Genomic DNA, 17,673 nt, shown 5'->3' with positions numbered 1-17,673 from the left:
TTGATAACCTCGCCTTTGTGGGACATGTGTCTGCATATCTGTTTTACAGAGGTATGGGTTAATAATGGTATGTGCACGGTACATTAATGGTTGCCTTGTCGAATGCTTTCGCTCAGGGTGACATGGCTGCCCGCTATTCATGGCTCCTCCATGAAAGTGTCTCTAAATAATGGTAACACATCCCTTCCCTTTGGTCACAGTAGATTTCCTTTCACATAGCAAAACGCATTAATCCCTCCTTCCCCTATTGCTGGTATTCACAGGTTATTCTGCTCTGGCAAAATATAAAACCCAACAGACTAGCACGATGTTGCACTACTCCAAGACTGGCTGGAGTGCTTGAATTTTAAAAGAGGGTGCCCTTTAGTTGTCCCTGAATTCCCTCCTGTACCAAAACAAATACATATATAATTGCTCTTCAGGCCTAGAAGTTACAAATCATTACATAGCAGAAAGTCCTGCACACCAGTCTTGGGCACATAAGGGCAGATGAGTCTTTGGGATTGCTGTTGCCTGTTCTTCTGAAAGAAGTAGATGAAAAGCCTTTCAAAGAGAGAAGCTGCCTTACAACAAAGATTCACACAGTGCCTAACCCAAGGTAACCTGCCAATCAAGTTGGCCTATAAAAAGGCGCAAAGACCAGAGATAAGCATACCCTCTGCTGTGGTGCTGCAGAAAAGCTTTCCTGCATCGTGACTGATGAGTTTGCACTGTAGCTAATTCACACAGTATTCTTAGGTGAGACACATTTGCCATGTCATCTCAGAGAGGCCTAAAAGTGTGTAACTTCACACACAGAACTGCTTGCTGGTTCCACTGACTGAAGCTTATTTGTATTCCTGAACAGTGTGAAATACCTATATGGAAAAGTTACTTATCTTCTGTAACAATTTTTCTGGTGGATACTCTACCTGAAGATTTCTTACCTTTGAATATCCGAGGCACAAGACTGGATGCAGAAACTCCTGCAACAGCTGTCTGCTATGGGTAGGTTGTGCTGGCTCAGTCTCAACAGAAGTGAAGCACTGATGACATCTACACAGCACCCGAATAGGCACCATAATATCAGTTCTAGTAATGTATTTGCCACAACTTGAGTCGAATTTGAAAAAATGAAACGTGTACCTGTGACGTGCATAACTAACTTGCCATCTTATTTTAAAGGGTATTAAACACTTTTACCAGAAGAGAGAATGGTGGGAGGGTCAGTGAAAAATTTGGAGGCAGAGATTATTTACCAGAAAGCTTGCAACCAAAGCCAAGTAATTGTTCCTTTTGATTGATACTTCTACCTGCAGAGTCCTTTCCTTTGAATAGATTACCAATCAATACCGCCATCCATTGAGGGAGGCAGTACTGGAGAAAATACATTGACAAACAATCTTGAAGTACTGAGTGAGCAAAGAGACAGTCTGTTCTTACTTACCAATCCATCAAATAATAATTGGCAAAGGTGTGGTGGGAAGACCACATAGCCTCCTTGCATATATCTGCCACAGACACAATGAAGAACTGGTCCTCCACTCGTCTGTCCTTAGTGCAGTTTAGGTAAAAGATCACAGCTCTTCTAGGTGCTAGCCTGTTTAGCCTTTCTTCTTCCTTCGAAAGATGTGAAGGTGGTTAGAATGTTACTAATGTAATGGATTGTCTTAGATGGAATGGTGAGACCATTTTCAGAAGAAAAACAGACTTGGTTCCAAGCACCAACTTGTTTGGGTAAAGGGGATAGGGGGGTTAGGGGATTATGTTGGGTGAACAAAAAGGGCTTGAAGCTCTCTAACTTAGCAAGCCTAAAGTAATGGTTATCAAGAGAACAGTCTTGTGCGTTAGTTGCCTCAACTGAAACTGTGGAGGCCGAGGCTCAAATGAAGACCCCCATAAGAAAAGTTAAAACCAGGTCAAGGTCCCAATGAGCCAATATGAATGGAAATGCCAGATACCTGCTTGTCAACCCTTGTCAGAAATCTTAGATTCACCAGAGATTCGAACAGGGAGGGTTGGTCCGATAAGACTAAGGAATGCTGCCAAGGCTGAAAGATATCCTTCAACTATAGCTACCACAGTGTACTGAAGTTTACGGGACAGGGATGCTTTAAGATGATCTAACCCCAATTTACGTCATGAGGAAACAAATTTGTTCCACTCCCTGAATACAAAGATTTGGTAGAGGGACGACTTGCTAAAAGGATTACAGTACCTTTTCCAGTGGAAGCTGAAAGATGATCAGATTGCGGTGCTCAATTTCCAAGGTGCAAGTTTTGAAGAATAGGGAGCAGAATCTGCCCTCCCAAATGGGACAACAGATCCTCTCTGAATGGAAGAAAAGGGACTGCTGCAGTGAGGTGCCATAGATCTCTGACCCATACCTTTTTTCGGCCAGTCCGTAGCAATGAGAATTACTTGGGCTCTGTGTTGGTTCTTCCCAAACCCTTGCTTCCTCAAGTTCTGAAAAAGATTTGCTGAGTGCTGAAGTGGAAACCTCCATATTACCTGAAGCACGTCCCTCAAGTCTCCTCGCAACAGACCTAAAACTTAACCTTTTTAAATAGCTGTGTGGCCCAACTCAGAGTACACCTGTACACTGACAAACCTAGATATGCCAGTTATACTGGATGAGGAAGATTCACCCACATCTGTGGCATGCTTCTTCGCAGACAACCTCATCCCACCCTGGTAAGAACAACCACCAGGGCAGACATTGAGATGGAGTTCTTTATTAGAATTGGGCTGGATAAAGATAGAATCCAGAGTTAAAAATACCTTGACTTAAACCTAAGGGCATACCTTTGTTAATGGGTACCCCAAATACATTTAAAATCAGAAAAGGATGGAAGATAATTAGGTTAAATGTCCTATTCATCTGTGTAGAGCCAACATGTTTCTGCCCTATCTAGTGCCAATACAGGTCAGGGGCATTCGTCACAGCAAATGAGAGCCAGGTCTCAAATTCTAATTCCTTAAACTATGCACAAAAAAGTGCACAGCTGCCAAAAACACAGCTCCCATGCAGACAACAAGAGGCAGCAGTAAGAATTCCTTAACAGCTGGTTAACTATGCTTCTTGGTTAGAGGAGGAGCCCCCTGTAATTACACTTTTGCTGAGGGGTGTACCCACTGAGTCACCTACTTGGCTTCTATGCACCAGCCGCATCAAACGGACATCATCCTGTCTTCCTATTCAAACCCCAGTAAAACATGAGCCAGCAACAGCATTGCCGGAGGTTGAGGACTAGATGAAGACCGCCATCTTCTATGTGAGCCAAGAAGAACAGACATTAGGGCCCTATCCAATTTCCTGCTTTGTTACCAACTCCACTGATCCGTTCTGCAGCAGGACTGCCACTTCTTGCTAAAGGGGGCGAGAAGAGGACGATACAGTGGGGGTGGGGTGAGGGGTGCACATGGTGGAGAAGCAGAGAAGGGGTAAAGTCCATCCCTTTTCTACAAGTTCCAGTAGTCTGAAGTAACGGCCTTTCAGGCTTGCAGAAAAAGGCACACTTCCTCACACCGGCTTCAGGTGTTCCTTCACAGTCAAACTACTGCTGCTTTCGTGGTGGTATTGGGGAAGAAGAGAAAAGGCTAGATGGAAACTGCTTGGCAAACCCTTTTCCTCATCCTCCGTAGTGATTACAGAAAGGGTTTTGCTGCTGTTGACTAGGAACTTATGCTTGGTGTGGTTTCTGAAAACCTCTGGCAAAAGGATGTGATTTCTGAATGGGGGAGAAAGAATCTGTTGAAGATTGCAAGCCTAGTGAACTGGCGGTGGCAATTACTTCTTTACGAAGTTCCAGGCCTGCATCTGTCTTTTGGCAAAGAGCCATTCCCATCAAAGGGCATGCCATCATGGTATTTTGAACATCTGTTGAGACCCCTTAAGATTGAAACCAGGATACATTTGCAGGGTGGTGGATGAACACATTGCCCTGACCACACAGTCAGCAGTGTTGAAGGTCCCTTTACAATCACATTGGAGCACCCTGTCCTCTTTCATCACCGCTATAAGGTGGTCTTTGAGGTGGTCTCATAGGATGGGCCCAGCTAAAGCTGCCAAATCCAGAAAGGTCTGTGAATAGCAAATAAGCAAATACACCACATTTACTGATCTGAGGACAGGCTTCTTGCCAAACACTATTTCCTCCTCACAGCCTCTAGTTTTTTGGATTCCCTAAACCTGGAGGGAGTGTACACAAGGCACCCGGTTTGAGTCTCGAGGAAGAACATTTGACTACCAAACCTTCTCTTGTTGGGTGTGACAAGTGGAAGGATGGCTCCTCCAAACCAGAGCTGGCCTGTACTAACGAGTGATGGCTGGGTGACCCACCGGAGAAGAGGATGGCTTTGACTAGGTCTCCATGATTACCTGCATTAACGCATCATAAAAGGAAAGCAGAAGTCATTGGGGGTGGACAACGTGGACGAGGGTGTGGAGGCTTGACATTTTGAAATCATTTTAAAGATTATTAGGATAATTATCAGTAGACAAGAGCAGCTCAAGAACTTCTGCAGCCTTCCTTAACACAGAATGGAACAGAGCCATCAAAGATGGAGCGGGACGAGAAAGATCGAAGTTAATGTGCTGGAAGACATCTAGATTGCTGGCCCTCTGAAGAGTCAGCATCACCCCCTTGCTGAAATTGATCATTTGAGTCCATAGCCATTTGGAAAGGGTGCCACAACTGTTCTTCAGGATGTCGAGCTTCTTCTAGTAGATGAAAGGTGTCCCTTCTGGACCTGCATCTCAACACCCAAAAAAGTATTCAAGGCAGGTTGTGTTGTTTGTGTCTATGCTGATTAACAGTATCAGATTCAGTGCCGGGTCTGAGATGACTTGAAGTGGGGAGTCGGCTGGAGCAAATTGTGGTATCAAAGTAGACATTAGGATGAGTCATCCTAAAAAATAAAAAAAAAGTCCACCATGGCTCACATGAATCCAAACAGATCAGCTCCCATCCCTGGATACTTTGAGTAGATAGACACAGATGCCCACTGAGGCAGAGGAAGGAGGGCTGGAAGAGACTACGCTGGGTCCAGAACAGTGTCACGAGATATCACTATAAAATCTGACTTCGGGATAGATGGAGCCAGGTCTTTTACTTGTACTTCTGAATGGGCAAGGAAGAGCACTTCTTTTGACGATATTTTTTCTCCCTCTAAACACTTGGTTGAGGGTGATCTTGTGGGACACCTGGACCTTGTTTGTGATCTCGACTCAGACCTCATTATCCCCTCTAACAACTTTCTACGGAGCAATCCATAAAGGGTTTGTGTGATGTTGCTTGGTTACCTTTGAAAGACTGCATTGAAAGGCACAGAAAAGAAGAAAAAAACAGAATTGATGTTATGGCACTGGGTTCTCTTGCTATAGGGCTCCTCACAGCTCCACATCTGTTATTGAGAAAGAGTCAATGTCAACTGGAGGACAGCTATTGCAGAAGCTTTCTGGATCCAGACTTGCGACTGGGATATTCAAAAGTGAAGAACATGCAGGCAGAAATATCTATCACAAAGCCTCTTCTGTTCAAGATATATCAATTGCTACAAGTTGTGGTTGGGTTGTAACCTGGTGACGTTGCGGGGTACAATGATGTCCCCAGTCCTCTGGTTACAATAACAGAAAATTTCACTGACATTTGCATCTCGTACTAGTAATTACTAAGAATAGACTTCCAAGGATAGACACACCAAGTAAATATTAGGGGTAACTGGATCCATATTTGCCATCAACTTGGTCACAGAAAACACATTGATTTTATTGGATGGCAACCTTTTTGTTTGAGTGGTGGGTTTTAGGACAAAAGGCATTTTTTTGTTGAGATTCAACTGACAAACCAGAAGCTAGGGCTTCAGTCTACAGAGTTGCTTGTTTGTATGGACTGCCGTGATACCTTTTAAACAGCGGACATGCATAAATCAATTCTGCTATATTTTATCATTTTTCTCCAACACTATTACCCTACTGACTGGAAACTGAAATAATATTTGTACATTTTAGTGAAAAACATCAGTTTAAAGATGTACTCTCAACACAAACCAACAAAGCAACCTGACAGTAAACCACAACTGACGGTACCATTTGCAATACATACCATAGTCCAAGCAGCTATCCTGCAAGCCAAGTAGATGGTCCCCAAAAACATATACGATCAAGAAAGTATCAACAAACTTGGTGATTGGAACAACAGGAGGATGCCTTTGTACAGGAATGTGAGATTTTCTATTTCCATAATCTATATTTCTCACTGCTGGAACAGACTTTATGCAGCACTATACAACTTTCCTAAATGTCTTGTGCCACTAACTACGGTCTGCTTTTTTCTGGTTCCTGAGATTCTCGTTTCACAGCAGCCCAATTAGATGAGCATGCTGCTATAAACCATCTAGTAACCCACTGCATTCATCACCATTAGGACACACAACAGCCACCCTGTAAGTCCTAACTCAGAGGCTCCTTGGCACCGCTAACCTTCCAATACAAGTCACCTGATCTATATCCCATGACGGCGGATCATAAGAGTAATCCCTTCATACTGTTTGCAGTGCTTGGTGGCAATATCTTCAAAGTAATACAAAAACTTTCAAACAAGAACTGTATTATTGTGAGACCCTCCAGTATTTTATTTCCAAGTTGCAGGGCAGAACAGAAAGAATATGGCATACCTGGACAGGCTCCTCCAGGACCCCGCTGCAGATGGGGCAGATAAGATCTTCATCCACATCGCCCTGAAACCGGGTCACATCATACCCCATTGCTCATTACCAGCGCCGAAGCCCTTGCAAAGAAAAAGGAGGAAGGTCAGCTCTTGGACAAGGTAGAGAAGCTACTTAAGACAATGGCAGACAAAAGTACAGGAAACTACAAGACAGCATAAGTGCAGATAGATAAATGACTGCACAGGGGCTGAACAGGCCAAAGCTTGTAAAACTAGAGACACAGGATTGGAGGCAGGTCAGCCAACAGAAAGAGAGCATGGATAGAAATTATGAGTAGGTTTAGAATGAACACTTCACTAACACCCTAATTAATGTTAACAAAACAAGTTTATTTAATGGTGAGTTCCTGCAGCAATGTGCAGAAGCCAAGACAAACGAAAACTGAAAGTTTAACCCATGTCCTGCCAAGACATACTTTCAATTGCTGGACAAAGATCAGGGTGCAGCTAAACAAATATTTAAGATTAGCTTGCATCACTTATAATCCTTAGGAAGCACCTGTGAATGTTACTCTACAGTGGTGATTCCTCCTTGGTACTGGGCAATGAGTAGAAATAGACACAGCAAAATCTAGCACAATGACGCAGTATCAGAGGTTTTCAATATCTAAGCGCTAGATATCAAGGGCAGCTATCTCCAGCCTATGAGTTATGTCAGATTTGTGACACAGCCAGAGCTTAAAATTTTAATAAAGCATTACAAAAAAATGCAACAAAGCAAACACCCAAAAATGATCTTGAAACTAAATCACAAACAAACATGATAAACAGTGCAGTGTTTGCAAATAATGTGGGCTGTTATAAATTATTTTACCATTTTTGAGATTACAGTCTGAACATTCCAGAAGCACTGTTCTCTAAGCATACAACTGATGGTGAAGCTTGAAAGGAAAACTATGGCCTATACCTTCTTAGGTTGCAATACCATGTGCAGAACATCAGGAGGAGGGAGAGGGTTTCTAAACTGGTTTTACACCACAGTGAGGGTCCCACATTGAACGACCACTGCTGGAGTCTTGAACAGGTTGAAAGAAGCTTACTGTTCTGCTACTAGTGCAGACAGTTTGTTGCTCTGGGGCAGTGGTATGCAGATAGAGTAGCCTTTCAACAGTGAGTCACAACAGTAGATGGGTAGCTTCTCTTCAGTATTAGAGCATCCTGAAGGAGTCTGTAGGACTCTGTCAAGGGTAGTATATAGTGTGCGCTGGAGTCCAAATAACCAACTTTTGCTTGTATCTTAGTCTACGTACTCTCTACTATGGTAAGTCTGGGATGTGTAATCAACTTCACTAGTTATTGGCTTTCGCTTAGTGTCCAATATTATGGATCACTTATTACTCAATCCCCTCTGCACTCAATGCATCTGACCAACTGCAATTTTTCTGCGTGGGCAAGAACCCAGAGTTGAAAAACTCTGTGGCAAAGAGAGACCCAACAACAAATAGGTACAAGTTGAACTCCAACATTACTCTAACAGGGAAAAGAGACGAACTGGAACTCATCAATCTAAATCACACTATCTCAGGGGTGGAAAAATAGTTTAGAGACCTAGGTAAAGAGCAGTGTAAAAACTTCAAAAAACAATCTTCACAAAATAGACTACACTGACTGATAAAGAGGGAGAATGAACCTTTTTGGGACTAGAATCTATGGCGTATAACAAACATGCTGCAAAATGTTGATGTTTGTTAGAGCTGCCTTTTTCAAATTCAGCTAGGATACTTCCCAACTGCACTTATGATTTTGCCTTGTCTGAGCAAATCAAAGGCTGAAATTCCTAATCACCACCAAACTGCATTAGACTTCCTTGGCATATGTATGCATTCCAGCATGCTTGCCTCCCACTGCAGCCATTTCATTCCCCTTTACTTTTTTTTACTACTTGCACGCCCATGTTGATGGTTGACTGGCAAATAACTGCATTTGGAATGCATTTCTTCTAATAACTGAACCCAGAAAGATCTGCCTATTCTGTGGTACTAATGTCCTCATTAGTGACTCAGTCAATATAGTTTATTTTAGCCTGAGGCCACAAAAACCACACACATGTTAAATTAAAGAACAGGATAAATAACCATAATTTGACATGCTGCATCACACAATAAGTCAGTATACAATGATATAACCTTTCCTAGTCATTCTTCACAAATGACTAAAAAGGTTAAGCAAAAAAAAACACTCATTTTAATTGCTGCTCTAACAGATCTTGATACACTGTAAGCAATAAAAATGGGGTTCCTCATCAAAATATTTCAAATAGCTGGTCTGGAGAATCCATGGCCAATTGTCAGCAATACTGGCCGTTGATAACTCTTCCTAAGAAGAGAACAGTTGTTACAAGATGGTGGGAAAGTGCATGTGTTTTAATTTACATACATTGCAAAGACGGGGGGCACTGTAAATAGGGAAAGCCCCAGACCAGACCTTAAATGATCTAGTACGTCGTTCTTTGAAACACTGAGCCATCCAAGATATTTCTCCAACAAAGTCTTGATAATAGCATACGATCTTACCAACGTAAGTCTTAACTTGGACTGTTGGAATCAACAACTTGGTCCTGAAATTAGTCTACCAGATCCAGGGGTGTGGAATTCCTATAGCCCGACGCCAAGGACATATTGTTTGAGGTCAATGACGACAACAAGTTTTGCTGTTTATTTTGTCCTTGGGACAAGAAGGCCCAACCCGTTACAACACAAACCCTTTGGCTCCCAGTTTATAGTACAACATAATAGAGCAGGGAAGGGAATTGTCGGCAGTTGAGGTGTTATTTGTGTCCATATGTTTATGCAGGTCAGGCTTTTATTTATGATTCATTACGGCAAAGCTTTTATTGTTAGGTTGAGCACTCTCAATACAAGTTATAGGCTCGGACTGCATTAGTCAGTGGTTCCAGTGAAAAAAAAAAATGTGTACACCCTTTAACAAAGTTCAACTATGAGGCTACATGTAATGCTCCTAGAATGCTCTCCGATTAGATGCAAAAGTTGCAGAGGCTTGAATGCAAGCGCAATGATTCTTGCTTTCCAAATAAAATGTTCACAAAAGAAAATGCAACTAGGAACATGACTTTTGAAAACAATTGTTGTGGGCGCTGCAGGACTTCACCATTGTAACAAACATTGGCAACTTGCAAGAATATATTTGGTCTCAAAAAGCACACATTGCTACAGTAGTTTCTGGCACTGAACAAAACTACTTTGAGTGCCAGTATGCTCCTTGCGAGAGAGCAGACTGCGATCACTCACAGTGAAGGCAGCCAACAGATGGATAGAAATAGAATTTTAATAAAAACAAAAAGTCTTGGTAAACGAAAGACCGAATTAGGAGACCAATTGTTAACCCCTACGGTGCCTTGGACGAGGTGATCTTGTCCTGCACCTGGGAACCAGGGGGAGCGCTACCGCTCCCCCCATGGGCCCTCACCCACACCCCCCGGTCGTGGATGAAAGGGGAAATCCTTCCCCTCCACCCTGACCCCCCCGTGACATCAGCGCACATTAGCTTCCAGCGCGTTCGGAAGAGAAATGCAAAGCACGTGGAGGAGGTCCGGAAGTCTCTCTCAGCGTTTCAAAAGCCGGATTGCTTTTTTGAAACCCACTAGACGAAATTTATTTTTATATGGAAATTGGCTTTTTTTTTTTTTTACGGCCAGAGACCACTAGACACCAGGGAGTTTTTTTTTCTCTTCATGAATTTCACGCAAGGGGAGCGACCCCTTAGGTAAGGGTCGTTCCCCTGGGGGGGCAAATTTATTTTAGCCCATTTCTGCCTCCCAGGGGGCAGATCAGCCTATTTTAGGTCAATCTGCACCCAAAGGGGGCAGAAACCACTAGGCACCGGGGATCTTTTTTTTTTTTTGCGCCAATGTCACGCAGGGGGAGCAACCCCGTAGGCAAGGGTCGCTCCCCAGGGGGGTTGGGGGGCATATTTATTTTAGGCCATTTCTGCCCCCCCTGGGGCCGGCTGAGCTAGAGGCCAAAATCCACAGGTAGGCACTTTGTAAAAAACACCTCTGTTTTCTGTGAAAACAATTTGATGTGTCCATGTTGTGTTTTGGGCCATTTCCTTTCGTGGGCGCTAGGCCTACCCACAAAAGTGAGGTATCATTTTTATCGGGAGACTTGGGGGAACGCTGGGTGGAAGGAAATTTGTGGCTCCTCTCAGATTCCAGAACTTTCTGTCACCGAAATGTGAGGAAAATGTGTTTTTTTTTTTTTTAGACAAATTTTGAGGTTTGCAAAGGATTCTGGGTAACAGAACCTGGTCAGAGCCCCACAAGTCATCCCATCTTGGATTCCCCTAGGTCTCTAGTTTTAAAAAATGCACAGGTTTGGTAGGTTTCCCTAGGTGCCGGCTGAGCTAGAGGCCAAAATCTACAGGTAGGCACTTTGCAAAAAAACACCTCGGTTTTCTGTCAAAAAATGTGATGTGTCCACGTTGTGTTTTGGGGCATTTCCTGTCGCGGGCACTAGGCCTACCCACACAAATGAGGTACCATATTTAATCGGGAGACTTGGGGGAACATAGAATAGCAAAACAAGTGTTATTGCCCCTTGTCTTTCTCTACATTTTTTTCCTTCCAAATATAAGTGTGTGTGTAAAAAAAGACGTCTATTTGAGAAATGCCCTGTAATTCACATGCTAGTATGGGCACCCCGGAATTCAGAGATGTGCAAATAACCACTGCTCCTCAACACCTTATCTTGTGCCCATTTTGGAAATACAAAGGTTTTCTAGATAGCTATTTTTCACTCTTTATATTTCAGCAAATGAATTGCTGTATACCCAGTATAGAATGAAAACCCACTGCAGGGTGCAGCTTGTTTATTGGCTCTGGGTACCTAGGGTTCTTTATGAACCTACAAGCCCCATATATCCCCGCAACCAGGAGAGTCCAGCAGACGTAACGGTATATTGCTTTAAAAAAATCTGACATTGCAGGAAACAGTTACAGAGTAAAACGTGGAGAAAAATTGCTGGTTTTTTTCACCTCAATTTCATTTTTATTTTTTTTCAGTTGTTATTTTCTGTAGGAAACCCTTGTAGGATCTACACAAATTACAGCACTGGTTTCACGCCCATTTCTGTCACTGACTGGAAGGAGGCTGAAAGCACAAAAAAAAAATTGTAAAAATGGGGTATGTCCCAGTAAAATGCCAAAACTGTGTTGAAAAATTGGGTTTTCTGATTCAAGTCTTCCTGTTCCTGAAAGCTGGGAAGTTGGTGATTTTAGCACCGCAAACCGTTTGTTGATGCCATTTTCAGGGAAAAACCACAAGCCTTCTTCTGCAGCCCCTTTTTCCCGAAATTTTCACTGTATTTTGCCTAATTTCTTGGCCTTCTTCAGGGGAACCAACAAAGTCTGGGTACCTCTAGAATCCCTAGGATGTTGGAAAAAAAAGGGCACAGATTTGGCTTGGGTAGCTTATGTGGACAAAAAGTTATGAGGGCCTAAGCACAAACTGCCTCAAATAGCCAAAAAAAGGCCTGGCACAGGAGGGGGAAAAGGCCTGGCAGCGAAGGGGTTAAAGAAAGTCAAAATTGTGCATCCATGATATATGTCTTCGCATTAGTGCGGATTTACATATTTAAGAATTCACAGAAGTAGACCAGGAAATCTTACTCATTTGTAATATTTGTGAACTGTATTTAAGCATGAGCAAAGATGCATGTATAGATGTGCTCATTCGAAAATATGTTGTGTTTACAGATTCACTTTCCCTCCAACTACTTTTTCCCCCAACCCTGGAAGACGTTTTATTTCGGTCCTTGTCAGGAGTAAATATCGAACCTTTCCCAGTATGTGAAAAAATTAGAGAAGAGCTTATGAAAACCCATAAAAAATGCAAGTTAGTAGGTTTGCACAGACTCAAAGGGACATTCCAACCCTGGAATCTTTGTTTACCGCTATCCCCAGCCCAAGTATGTAGATCTGCGGAAGGTGGCAAAATAAGGACGTTGTTAGTATTCAAGCCCTACAATAGAGTTATCCCTGGCATAATCAGAGAGACTATTATCAGAGCTCTTTTATAATGAGATTACTCCCACAATTTGTCGCCGCTCTACATGGCACCAAAGTGGCAAGTTTTTTTTTTTTTTTATAAACAGGACAAGTAGGTTTATGTAGAAACATATCCTATGATCAAGTAGATATTTTTTTAAACTCCACACTCCTGCAGGTCTTACAGATTGCATGTCCTCATGTCTCCTAAAGAGGAATAGGTGTTGACAGTAGCACACGTGGTTTGAGTCTCCATTTTCTGAGTTGTGCATGAGGTAGATTAATGGGATTATTTTTCTTCAGAACTTTGGCTCCACACCAGTCCATCCTTCCTGTTTCCTACAAGCAGACAGGCTCATACACAGAAAGACAAACATTGCGTAGTGTCTGAGCATCTAAGCCTAATGGAATATTTACAGCTGGCTCCATCAGTACAGGTTTTGGTTCTGGAACCACATCCATCTTTCTACCTGTGCTTGTGAATTTACATGGCACTAAAATTACTCAGTCCTTAATAAAAGCAATGCCTCCTCGCGCAAGAAGAGGACCCAGAAAATGGTAGGTCACTTAGTAACTGACAGTCTACAGATCTGAATAAACCTTGGAATACACAACATTTACCATAGTTGTGTTCAGTGTCAATTGAGAAGAACCTGTAACAAGTATTAACATTTGAAACAATGATCATTTTTCAAACACCGAAATATAAAAACATATTGCGAGACCAGTAGATATTATCATAACTATAAAGCAAATATCCCTGACCAGTTGATCCACAGAGCATTGCCCTTGGACAGAGGGTGTGAGTGTCTGGATGAGACGTTTTGGTATTCTGCGTTTTCGCTTGTTGCGAATAAGTCTATTTCTGGTGTCCCCCACTTCTGAAAGTACTGATGAAGTACCTGAGAATGAATTTCCCATTGGTGTATCTGTTGGTGTGTTCTGCTTAGGAGATCGGCTAGCTGATTGTGTATTTTTGGGATGTATTCTGCTAGTAGATGAATGTGATTGTGAATTGCCCATTTCCATATTGTTTGGGCTAGAAGGGACAGTTGAGATGAATGTGTCCCACCTTGTTTCTTTAGGTAAAACATGGTCGTCATATTGTCTGTATTTAATCAAGGCAGTCTTGTACTTGAGAAGTGGTTGAAATGATTTTAAATGGCTTATGTGATAATTTTGCTGTTTTGAATCCCATTCCCCTTGAATGGTAAGGTTGTTGAGATGAGCTCCCCAACCTATTATTGATGCATCTGTTGTTATTGTAGTCTGAGGCACAGGATCTTGAAATGACCACCCCTTCATTAAATTGCTGAGATTCCACCATTGAAGAGACTACTGTGTTTGGCGGTTTAACAACACTAGATATTGCAACTGACCCTGTGCTTGAGACCGTTGCTGTGAGAGGCACTGTTGTAGTGTTCTCATGTTTAGTCTTGCATGCAGTACTATTGCTATGCAGGATGCCATCATTCTCAATAGTTTCATGATAAATCTTATAGTGTATTGTTGATTTGGCTGCATTTGTGGTATGAGATTTTGGAAAGCTTGTATCCTTTGTGGATTTGGATAGGTGAAGGCTTTTTGAGTATTGAGAATAGCACCTAGGTAAGGTTGCATCTGTGCTGGCTAAAGATGGGATTTTTGGCAGCTGAGAGTGACCCTCGTGTATGTAGGGTCTCTACTGTGTATTGAGTGTTGTTGACATTGTTTAAAATTGCTTGATTTTATTAGCCAATCGTCTAGATAAGGAAAGACGTGTATGTGTTGTCATCTTAGGTAAGCTGCTACTACTGCTAGACATTTTGTAAAAACTCTTGGAGCTGTTATACCGAATGGCAGAACTTTGAATTGGTAAGGTTTTCCTGCTATTACAAATCGGAGATATATTTTCTGTGAGCTGGATGGATGGGTATATGGAAATACGCATCCTTGAGATCTAATGTAGTCATGTATTCTTGTTTTTGTAGTAGTGGAATTACGTCCTGCAGAGTTACCATGTGGAAGTGTTCTGTCAACATATATAGATTTGAGGATCTGAGGTCTAGGTTGGGTCTGAGAGGGCCATCCATTTTGGGAATGAGAAAGTATAGTGAGTATACTCCTGTTCCTTGTTGAGAATGTTGGACCAATTCTATTGACTGTTTTAGTAGTAGCAATTGTACCTCTTGTTGTAATAGAACATTGTGTTCTTGGGACAACTTGTGATAAGGTGGAGGAATGTATGGAGGGGTAGAAGTCAATTCTAGGCAATAGCCATTGCGGATAATTGACAATATGGTCTGTGGTGATATTTTGCCATTGGGAGTGGTATTGCTGCAGTCTACCCCCCTCCCCCCCCCCACAGGAGATGTGTGGGGTTGAGGGATGGTTAATAAGTCACAGTTTAGATGGGGTAGTGGCTTGTTTTGAGGCCTGGAATTTGCCTCTGGTTCTAAAGTGTTGGCCTCTAAAAGAACCTCTAAATCCCCCTCTCTGGTACTGCTGTTGTTGCCCTTGTTTTGTCTGGGAGGTAGAAGCCTCTGTGGATAATGGCTTGAATCCTCCTCTAAATTGTTGCCTACGAAAGGAACCTCTGTAAGGTGTTGTATATAAGGCTCCCATTGCTTTGGTAGTGTCTGAATCCTTCCTGAGTTTTTCAATGGCAGTGTCAACCTCAGGACCAAACAGGTGTTTTTTTTATTGAAAGGCATATCCAGCACTGCCTGCTGGATTTCTGGCTTGAATCCAGAGGAACGTAGCCATGCGTGTCTGCGTATGGTGACAGCAGGATTCACGCTTCTACAGGGAGTGCAGAATTATTAGGCAAATTAGTATTTTGACCACATCATCCTCTTTATGCATGTTGTCTTACTCCAAGCTGTATAGGCTCGAAAGCCTACTACCAATTAAGCATATTAGGTGATGTGCATCTCTGTAATGAGAAGGGGTGTGGTCTAATGACATCAACACCCTATATCAGGTGTGCATAATTATTAGGCAACTTCCTTTCCTTTGGCAAAATGGGTCAAAAGAAGGACTTGACAGGCTCAGAAAAGTCAAAAATAGGGAGATATCTTGCAGAGGGATGCAGCACTCTTAAAATTGCAAAGCTTCTGAAGCGTGATCATCGAACAATCAAGCGTTTCATTCAAAATAGTCAACAGGGTCGCAAGAAGCGTGTGGAAAAACCAAGGCGCAAAATAACTGCCCATGAACTGAGAAAAGTCAAGCGTGCAGCTGCCACGATGCCACTTGCCACCAGTTTGGCCATATTTCAGAGCTGCAACATCACTGGAGTGCCCAAAAGCACAAGGTGTGCAATACTCAGAGACATGGCCAAGGTAAGAAAGGCTGAAAGACGACCACCACTGAACAAGACACAAGCTGAAACGTCAAGACTGGGCCAAGAAATATCTCAAGACTGATTTTTCTAAGGTTTTATGGACTGATGAAATGAGAGTGAGTCTTGATGGGCCAGATGGATAGGCCCGTGGCTGGATTGGTAAAGGGCAGAGAGCTCCAGTCCGACTCAGACGTCAGCAAGGTGGAGGTGGAGTACTGGTTTGGGCTGGTATCATCAAAGATGAGCTTGTGGGGCCTTTTCGGGTTGAGGATGGAGTCAAGCTCAACTCCCAGTCCTACTGCCAGTTCCTGGAAGACACCTTCTTCAAGCAGTGGTACAGGAAGAAGTCTGCATCCTTCAAGAAAAACATGATTTTCATGCAGGACAATGCTCCATCACACGCGTCCAAGTACTCCACAGCGTGGCTGGCAAGAAAGGGTATAAAAGAAGGAAATCTAATGACATGGCCTCCTTGTTCACCTGATCTGAACCCCATTGAGAACCTGTGGTCCATCATCAAATGTGAGATTTACAAGGAGGGAAAACAGTACACCTCTCTGAACAGTGTCTGGGAGGCTGTGGTTGCTGCTGCACGCAATGTTGATGGTGAACAGATCAAAACACTGACAGAATCCATGGATGGCAGGCTTTTGAGTGTCCTTGCAAAGAAAGGTGGCTATTTTGGTCACTGATTTGTTTTTGTTTTGTTTTTGAATGTCAGAAATGTATATTTGTGAATGTTGAGATGTTATATTGGTTTCACTGGTAATAATAAATAATTGAAATGGGTATATATTTTTTTTTGTTAAGTTGCCTAATAATTATGCACAGTAATAGTCACCTGCACACACAGATATCCCCCTAACATAGCTAAAACTAAAAACAAACTAAAAACTACTTCCAAAATATTCAGCTTTGATATTAATGAGTTTTTTGGGTTCATTGAGAACATGGTTGTTGTTCAATAATAAAATTAATCCTCAAAAATACAACTTGCCTAATAATTCTGCACTCCCTGTAGTTGCTGTATCTGCAGCATCAAGGGCAGACCGTATTTGGATGTTACTTATGGCCTGACCCTCCTCAGCAATCTGTTCTGCTCTTTCTTGATGTTCTTTTGGCAGGTGTTGTAGGAGTTCCTGCATCTCGTCCCAGTGGGCTCTATCATACCTTGCTAGCAAGGCTTGCAAGTTTGCAATTCACCATTGGTTAGCAGCTTGTGTCGCTACCCTCTTGCCAGCAGCATTGAATTTCCTACTATTTGATAGGGGGAGGAGCATCCCCTGACGACTGGCTATTAGCCCTCTTTCTGGCGGCACTCACAGCCACTGAGTCTGGAGGTACTTGGTGGGTAATGTGAGCAGGGTCTGTAGGTGCAGGCTTATATTTCTTGTCAATGCGTGGTGTTAAAAACCTAGCTTTGACCGTCTCACTGAATATCTCATCCGCATGCTTAATCATGCCAGGTAGCATTGGGAGGCACGGATATCGTGAGTGTGTTGAGGATAAGGTGTTAAAAAGAAAATCTTCTTCTAAAGGTTTGCTGTGCCTAAGCACCCCATGGTACGCTGCTGCTCTAGAAATAACCTGCATGTATGCAGTAGTGTCTTCTGGTTTAGAAGGTTTGGAAGGGT

At 42.7% G+C, this 17,673-nt stretch overlaps 1 protein-coding gene across 1 annotated transcript in view; it reads right to left on the bottom strand.

Moving 5' to 3' along the window:
- The window catches only part of RNF41 (ring finger protein 41), a 190,157-nt gene that overhangs the window by 130,225 nt on the left and 42,259 nt on the right, over nucleotides 1-17,673 (bottom strand). The window contains exon 3 of the mRNA XM_069230564.1: nucleotides 6,658-6,770. Coding sequence (XP_069086665.1) covers nucleotides 6,658-6,747 — 90 coding nt within the window. The 5' untranslated portion in view covers nucleotides 6,748-6,770. The remainder of the gene's footprint in view (nucleotides 1-6,657; nucleotides 6,771-17,673) is intronic.

Source organism: Pleurodeles waltl, chromosome 4_2 (assembly GCF_031143425.1).
Source record: "Pleurodeles waltl isolate 20211129_DDA chromosome 4_2, aPleWal1.hap1.20221129, whole genome shotgun sequence".
Lineage (NCBI taxonomy): Eukaryota > Metazoa > Chordata > Amphibia > Caudata > Salamandridae > Pleurodeles > Pleurodeles waltl.
Note: the sequence above shows the minus strand (reverse complement) of the source record. Positions and strands in the feature narration are given on the sequence as shown.